Consider the following 7,898-nt stretch of genomic DNA (forward strand, 5'->3'; position numbering starts at 1 on the left):
GCCTCGGCCTCCCATAGTGTTGGGATTACAGGCGTGAACCACCGCGGCTGGCCAAAAAAATCATCTTAATGAAGTGATGGACGTTGGTACTACCATTCATGGCTCCAATGGACATTTGGCTACAGTGAGAGCATAGCATCATTTTTGTGGTATTTCTGTCCAGAATGTGTCACGGTGGTCTCATCGTTAGGAAGGAGTGGACAAACCGAAATGGAAGGACAGTCTACAAAATAACTTCCCTGTAATCTCCGAAAATATCAAGGTCGTGAAACTCAAAGGCTGCAAATTGTTCTAGATTGAGGGAGAATAGAGATGTCACAACTAGGTACAGGGTTTCACAACTTACCAGTTTTTTTTTTTTTTTTTTTTTTTGAGATGGAGTCTCGCTCTGTCACCCAGGCTGGAATGCAGTGGTGCAATCTCAGCTCACTGCAACCTCCGCCTCCTGGGTCCTGGGTTCAAGCGATTCTCCTGCCTCAGCCTACTGTGTAGCTGGGATTACAGACCCACACGATCACGCCCAGCTAATTTTTGTATTTTTAGTAGAGACGGGGTTTCACCATGTTGGCCATGGTCTTGAACTCCTGACCTCGTGATCTGCCCACTGTGGCCTCCCAAAGTGCTGGGATTACAGGTGTGAGCCACAGCGCCCGGACAGTTTTTTTTTTTTTTTTTTCACCTTAAAGGTTAAATTTTTTGGACATTGGAGAGCTGTTTTAAATTTGTTTTTGTTGTTGTTGTTTTGAGACAGAGTCTTGCTCTGCCGCCTAGGCTGGAGTGCAGTGGCATGATCTCAGCTCACTGCAACCTCCATCTCCCGGGTTCAAGTGATTCTTCTGCCTCAGCTTCCTCAGTAGCTGGGATTGCAGGCACCCACCACCATGCCTGGCTAATTTTTTTGTATTTTTAGTAGAGACAGGTTTCACTATGTTGGCCAGGCTGGTCTGAAACTCCTGACCTCATGATTGCCCACCTCGGCCTCCCAAAAGTGCTAGGATTACAAGCATGAGTCACTGTGCCCTGCCTATTTATGTATTTTAGAGATAGGGTCCCGCTATGTTGCCCAGGCTGAAGTGCAGTGGCTATTCACAGGCAAGATCCCACTACTGATCAGCAAAGGAGTTTTGACCCCTCTGTTTCTGAGCTGGGCTGGTGCACCTCTCTTTAGGCAGCTTGGTAAACCCCTGCTCCTGAGAGGTCACCAAATTGGTGGTGAACTTAGTGCAAGTATAGCTACCTGCACTACAGGCATACTGCACTACAACCCGGAACTCCTGGACTCCAGCGATCCTCCTGCCTCAGCCTCCCAAGTAGCTGGGACTACAGACACCGCACCTGGTGACATTTACTGTTTGGAGCTGGGTTGAAGACCTAATCTCTAATATGCAACTTTGCTGACAAGGCCTTTGCTGAAATGGAGATTTCTTTTTACACATTTATGAATATGTTGCTGGTATACTCCAGGTACTTGTGGAGGTGGTGGTCACCTCAAGGGAGGTGGGGGTTACTGAGACCCCTGGGGGCACAGCAGACCTACCCATGCTCTTGGATCAGAACGCTGGGAATATTAGAGGTAGTATTGAAGATGTTAGGAGGGCGGGGTGTGTTGGGAGGCTGACACTGGAAGTCAGGAGTTCAAGACCAGCCTGGGCACCAGAGAGAGACCTCATGTCTACAAAACATTTTAAAAACATTTGCTGGGCATGGTGGTGAATGCCTTTAGTACCAGCTACTCGGAAGACTGAGGAGGGAGGATCCATTGAGCCCAGGAGTTTGAGGCTGCAGTGAGCTATGACTGTGCCACTGCACTTCAGCCTGGGTGACACATTGAGTCTAAGAACAAAAAATGTGGGCTGGGCATGTGGGTCACACTTGTAATCCCAGCACTTTGGGAGTTCGAGGCAGGCAGATCACTTGAGGTCAGGAGTTTGAGACCAGCCTGGCCAACATGGTGAAACCCCATCTCTACTAAAAAAAATACCAAAATTACCCGGATGTGGTGGCATGCACCTGTAGTCCCAGCTACTTGGGAGGCTGAGGCAGAAGAATCGTTTGAACTAGGAGGTGGAGGTTGCAAGGAGCTGAGATCTCACTGCACTCCAGCCTGGGTGACAGAGCGAGAGTCCATCTCAAAACACACACACACACACACACACACAAATGTGGCTGGGCGCAGTGGCTCATGCCTGTAATTCCAGCACTTTGGGAAGCCAAGGCGGGCGGATCACAAGGTCAGGAGATCGAGACCATCCTGGCTAATGTTGTGAAACCCTGTCTCTACTAAAAATACAAAAAATTAGCCGGGCGTGGTGGCGGGGGCCTGTAGTCCCAGCTACTCGGGAGGCTGAGGCAGATGAATGGCTTTAACCTGGGAGGCAGAGCTTGCAGTGAGCCGTGATCGTGCCACTGCACTCCAGCCTGGGCGACAGAGTGAGACTCCATTTCAAAAAAAAAAAAAAAAATTTGAGTTGGGTGCTGTGGCTCACGCCACCGGCTCATGCCACTGGCTACTCAGGAGGCTGAGGCAGGGGAATCGCTTGAACTCGGGAAGCAGAGGTTGCAGTGAGCCAAGACTGCACCACTGCAGCCACTGCACTCCAGCCTAGCAAGAGAGTGAGACTCCGTCTCAAAAAAATACATAAATAAAAAAAAATAAAAAATGGCCAGGCGCGGTGTCTCACGCTTGTAATCCCAGCACTTTGGGAGGCCAAGGCAGGCGGATCACGAGGTCAGGAGATCGAGGCCATCCTGGCTAACACGGTGAAACCCCGTCTCTACTGAAAGTATAAAAAATTAGCCGGGCGTGGTGGCGGGCGCCTGTAGTCCCGGCTACTCGGGAGGCTGAGGCAGGAGAATGGTGTGAATCTGGGAGGTGGAGCTTGCAGTGAGCTGAGTTTGCACCACTGCACTCCAGCCTGGGTGACAGAGTGAGACTCTGTCTCAAAATATAAATATAAATATAAATATATATAAAATAAATAAAATGTGAGGAGGAATTTGTCAGGGATACACTTTTTTCCTTCTGTTTTTCTGCGGAGGTAAGGTTATATTTATTTGTGTGGATGATGCCATTCAAGGTACCAAGCTAACCCTTCAGGATGGGGGCTGGGGTACCTTATGCCTCTCAGCACTGGAGACATAATGCCTTCTTCCCTCCTCTCCTTACCTCTCCCTCTCTTTTTGAGACAAGGTCTTGCTCTGTTACCTAGGCTGGAGTGCAGTGGTGTGATCCTATGGCTCACTGCGGCCTTGAAGTGGGCTCAATAAATCCTCCTGCCTCGGCCTCCGAGTGCTGGGATGACAGGCATGAGCCACTGTGCCCAGCTCCGCCCTTTCTTTCACAAGACGTGGGTAGAGCACCCTCTTGCGGTGAAGGAAGGGGGCTGAGTGTGCTCTGGGCCTGGCCGGAAGTTTCTAGGGTACAGCAGGCCTTCCTCCTTGGCCTGACAGGGGTGGGGCCTGCCAGGGAGTGCCTTGCTGGGAAGGGAGGGCAAAGGGCCATGTCTTTCGCTTGCTCCACCCAGCTGCCAAGAGTCCCAGTCACCAGGCCGCCCTGAGTCCCGGCCCTTGAGGGTAAGTGTTCTTCTGAACACAGCTGCCTCGTCCTTCCCTGATGACTGGGTGAGACTTCTTTGCTCCCTGGAGGTCCAAATACCCTGCCCACGCTGCTTGCATTGAGGCCAGGCAGCGGCCACACCATCCACCTCCTCTTCCTTTCCATAGGTCCAAGAGACTGGGGCAGCAGCAGGGCAGGTACAGAGCACCTCAGCCGCCTCTCCACCTGACAGCAACATCAGAGCCGAGGCCAAGGCGGGAGGGCCCAGAGTGAGACACCTCTTCCAGACAAGACTTGGTCACTGCCTCCTCCTCTGTCACCCTGCGACATAGCCCAGAGTACCAGGTGGCTGGAGCACTGGGGGACACCCGGACAGAACCCTCCCTGGACCAAGTCCTCCAGGAACGGGATGAAGCCATTGCCAAGTAAGGGGAAGCTGCTTTTGGGGGCTGGGAGGGGAGGTGGGGGCTCCCTTGTCCTGCTAATGGAGGAGCAGGGGGCTAGTCAGGCATTCTGGAAGGAAAGCCACACAACCAGCTGCTCTTCACTGAGGCGGGGGCTGTGGCCATACTCGTCCACCCCCAGGGCCTCATAACCAGACCCACAGGGTCCGAGCCTCAGCTACTCTCTCTGCCACCCACAGGAAGCAGGCGGTGGAGGCGGAGCTGCGGAGGTGCAAAGCCAGGCTACACGCCATGGAGGCCCAGCTGCTGGAGGTCCTGGAGGAGAAACTGAGGCTGAGGCGGGAGCTGGAGGCCTGGGAGGTAGGGGAATGCCATCAGGGCCTGGGAGGTGTGGGGAAAGAGGGCACAGGCTCAGCCTTGAACCTGCTCTCCTGTCCACAGGAGGACGTGCAGCAGCTGGTGTGGCAGCAGGTCCAGAATCAGCTGCAGAGAGAGGCCAAGGGTACTCGGGGAGCCCACGTGGACCCTGGAGCTGCCAGCACCCCCCGATCCAGATTCTCCCTGGGTCGGGGACGTTGGTGGTGACACAGACCTCAGCCCAGGACTTTGGGAGTAGTGTCTTTATTCATTAAAGCCTGAGGTCTGACCACCCCTGTAAAACCTCGTGCCCACGCAGTGCCTGTCTGAGTCCTTCTGTGCCCAAATGTGGAGCAGGCTGCAGAGACTTGAAGCCTGGGGTTTTGTGCCTCCTTTTTGTTTTGTTTTTTTTTGAGACACAGTCTTGCTCTGTTGCCTAGGCTGGAGTGTAGCGGTGTGATCTCGGCTCATTGCAACCTCTGCCTCCCGGGTTCAAGTGATTCTCCTGCCTCAGCCTCCCGAGTAGCTGGGATTACAGGTGTGCACCACCACGCCAGGCTAATTTTTGTATTTTTAGAGACAGGGTTTCACCATGTTGGCCAGGCTGGTCTCAAACTCCTGGCCTCAAGTCATCCTCCTGCCTCAGCCTCCCAAAGTGCTGGAATTACAGGCATGAGACACCACGCCTGGCCATCTTCTTGCCAGCAACTCTTAGACCAGGAAGCCTTGGATGGCAGCTATGAAGTCCTGTGGGCGGTCAGCGTGGATCCAGTGGCCAGCGTTCGGCACCGTCTGCATCTGGGCCCGAGGGAAGAGCCGCATAATCTCAGGGTGGTGGCTGGGACTGTGCATCGCAGCGACGGCCATCAAAAACGGGTGAAAGTGGGATGAGGAGGAGTGAAAGAGACAAGTGGAAGCAGAACGGGGAGAAATGGAGAGAGCTGTGTGAGCCCATATGCCCGGTGGTATTTCTGGCCTCTCAGCCACCCCCCTTCCACACCCAAGGCCTCCCCTGGTAGGGTCCCCAGGCCGGGGCCTGGGCGAGTAAAGCATGCCCCTCCTACTACCCAGGCTAGCTTACTGCACGAACTGGGAGTTTCCACCAAGGAGAAAGAGTGTTGGCCCGAGGTAGGACTCCTGCCTTTGTGGGAAAGCCAAGATCTTGTCTAGGTGCTGGGTCAGGGCATCCAAGTTCACCCTCCACACGAAGCGCCCGTCTACCTCTACCAGGTTAGTGAGCAGGTGCTGCCGCACGGCCATGTCCTGTGGGGGTGCAGCAGTTGGGGGGGGGGGTTCCTTGTGCGGTCTGGGGGTGCCACTCTTCCCTTGACAGGTCCTGGTCTACAATACCATCCGGGGCGCCTTGGGTGTATCACCTGGATGACAGAACTGAGCTGTTCATCCGCCAGTTTTCGGGCACGGGAGCGGGGCAGCTCATCTGCGATGTTGATGGCCCTCATGGCTGCCACGTAGGTTGCAAAGTGGGAGACACCTGTGCTTTCCACTGGGCTGATATCTACAGCAATGAGACGTTCCACCAGCTCTGGCTGTGGGAGAGAACCGAACTGGGACCAGTCTTAGGCAGACATAGGGAGTCTCAGGCACGGCTCCTGGAGCCTGAACTTGGTCATCCAACGATCATTTGAGTCCCAGGTTGCCTGCAGGGCCCTCAGGGTATATACTGAATGGGAGGAGGCCCCAGACATGGGCGGCTCACCCTCTGTAGTGCCAGCAGCATGGCTGTCTTTCCTCCCATGCTGTGGCCAACGACGACGCAGGGCACCAGGCCCAGCTGGGGCAGAAGGTCCTGCAGGTCCTGGCTCATGATCTCGTAGCTCATGTCTGGGCTGTGGGGGCTGTCACCGTGGTTACGAGCATCCACCGTCAGCACCTGGGGAGTGCGGTGAGACGGGGCTGCGTTGATATCCCCATTCTGGGGGTAGACAGCCAAACGCTTGTAGGGACAGCAGGTCAAAGGTGTGGAGAGCCTGGCGATATACCCTGTGGAGGGGAAGGGCCCAGTTTCCAGACCTAGGAGGCCCAGATGAAGAACGTGGGGCCACTATGCCAGAGAAGAGCAGGCCCCAGGGTTGTGACCACGTCTCTGAAGGGCTGGCCTGGCTGGGTGGCAATCTCGGAGAATGCCAGGAAGGAGACTCCAGGAATTTCCAACAGTAGGAGCACAGAAGAATGGACTGCCATAAGAGGTGGTGAGCTCCCGGTCATCCCTAGTGAACAAGCAGGCCCCTTCATGGAAAGGGTGCAGGCGCCTAGGCATGGGCCAGCCCCGATGGAGATCTACAACATGAATTAATGAAGATGGCAACGTGAGGGAATAAATGGGGTTGCCGTTCAGGGTCCATACTCAGAGTGAGGGATCTGGAAGTGAGCGTGAGAAGCGGGACCCCCTGCCCTGCCTCCTCTCAGGCCCCGCCCACTTCCGCCCAGCCCCAAAGGAGCCCCGCCCACTCGAAAGCTCACCCTACGGCCTGTCTGCTGGGCCAAGATCTTGGCGATGGAGTTGAAGTTAGTTTTGCTGCCGAAGAGCCCGTGCAAAAAGACGACGGCCGGGAGGGCTGCCTCCCCGTCCAGAAGCCTGTAGGAAAGCGGAAGTGGCCTGGCAGGGGAAGGATCGGGGTCAGGGTCTGAGCCGGCGGAGACGGGGAAAGGGGTAGGGGGAAAGAGCTTTGGGGGAGAGGCCTGGGAGGTGACAGGCCCAAAGGGAGGAGATGGGGCCGTCGGGGCCCGGCAGGAAAAGGAGGACAGAGGATGGCCTCCTGCCCGGTGCCCTTGACTGACCTCGGCTCGGCGCCCCCTCGGCCGCCGCTGCTGCTGCTGGGTGCGACAGGCACCCTCGCGAAGCTAGGGCCGTGGGGGCCGAGTCCCTCACGCGGGAGCCTCCAGGCTCGGGTCCAGCGGAGCATGCTTGCAAGCTGTTGTCCGGCTCGCATCTCACAAGGTACGTCCTCCCCGCGCTCCTTCTCCCGCCCTCGCTCGCAGCCCCGCCCATTTCCGTCTTCAGCCCCGCCCAGTTCCGACTTGAGCCCCGCCCTCTCCCCGCCCCCATCGCGGGATTCTCCGCCCTCGGTCCCGTTTCCTTACGTATCCCCGAGAACAGTCCGGCCCCGCCTCCATCCCCGCCCCTTACGCCATTACGTAATCCCCGCAGGCCTTGCGCGGGTCGCTCTGAGCGCGGCACCTGGCCTCGCCCTAGGCTGGGCAACCCGAGGTGCTTGCCCCTCCCCTCGCGAAGCGCCGCGGTGCGTAGAATCTGGGAATTCGGTCTGCGCCGCTCTGTGCGTGCTCGGTTCTGGTTGCAGCTTAGGGCTCGGTTCCCGCCCCGCACCTGCCATCGCTCACTGACCTGGGTGGCTGCCATCGTTTCTGTGCCGCCGGCGGGGGGCGAGCGGCGCCAGGGTGGCTCTGGGCGGCGGAGCGCCAGTGTGGTGGCGCCGTGCTCCACTGCCGGGGGCCCGGGCAGGTTGGGCGGAGCACGGACACCCACCCATCCTGGAGTCGTCGATCTAGAAGGAGCTCGGGGGCACTCTAGAGCTCTTCCCCAAGCCCCTTCGTCCGTTTTA

At 56.7% G+C, this 7,898-nt stretch overlaps 1 protein-coding gene and 1 long non-coding RNA gene across 6 annotated transcripts; one reads left to right on the forward strand and one right to left on the reverse strand.

Moving 5' to 3' along the window:
- The first annotated feature begins 3,415 nt into the window (after positions 1-3,415).
- On the forward strand, positions 3,416-4,625 carry LOC101151567 (uncharacterized). 2 transcript variants are annotated; one of them, XR_175115.5, is made up of 4 exons: positions 3,416-3,573; positions 3,724-3,981; positions 4,200-4,320; positions 4,402-4,625. It is a non-coding gene; the product is annotated as an uncharacterized lncRNA (long non-coding RNA). The 2 variants fall into 2 exon arrangements; XR_004070928.3 differs by having other exon boundaries at positions 3,530-3,621.
- ABHD11 (abhydrolase domain containing 11) lies at positions 4,566-7,341 on the reverse strand. Of its 4 annotated transcripts, none has more exons than XM_019031810.3 (6): positions 7,117-7,338; positions 6,799-6,934; positions 6,035-6,208; positions 5,694-5,864; positions 5,459-5,580; positions 4,566-5,161 (listed from the first exon to the last, which is right to left on the reverse strand). In XM_019031810.3, the coding sequence occupies exons 1-6, from the start codon at positions 7,266-7,268 to the stop codon at positions 5,029-5,031; spliced, it is 888 nt and encodes a 295-aa protein (XP_018887355.1). In that variant the 5' UTR covers positions 7,269-7,338; the 3' UTR covers positions 4,566-5,028. The 4 variants fall into 4 exon arrangements, with proteins under 4 accessions (XP_018887355.1, XP_004045613.1, XP_004045612.1 ...); XM_004045565.4 differs by having other exon boundaries at positions 5,399-5,580; positions 6,799-6,913; positions 7,117-7,337; XM_004045564.3 differs by having other exon boundaries at positions 5,399-5,580; positions 7,117-7,336.
- Between the last annotated feature and the right edge of the window lie 557 nt (positions 7,342-7,898).

This window comes from Gorilla gorilla, chromosome 6, assembly GCF_029281585.2.
Source record: "Gorilla gorilla gorilla isolate KB3781 chromosome 6, NHGRI_mGorGor1-v2.1_pri, whole genome shotgun sequence".
NCBI lineage: Eukaryota > Metazoa > Chordata > Mammalia > Primates > Hominidae > Gorilla > Gorilla gorilla.

Coding starts and splice junctions, on each gene's coding strand:
- ABHD11 (XM_004045564.3), bottom strand. CDS start 7,268: ATGCGAGCCGGACAACAGCTTGCAAGCATGCTCCGCTGGACCCGAGCC. Junction 5,581..5,693: donor AGCTCAGTTCTGTCATCCAG/GTGATACACCCA, acceptor GCACCCCCACAG/GACATGGCCGTGCGGCAGCA. Junction 5,162..5,398: donor GGAAACTCCCAGTTCGTGCA/GTAAGCTAGCCT, acceptor TGCGATGCACAG/TCCCAGCCACCACCCTGAGA.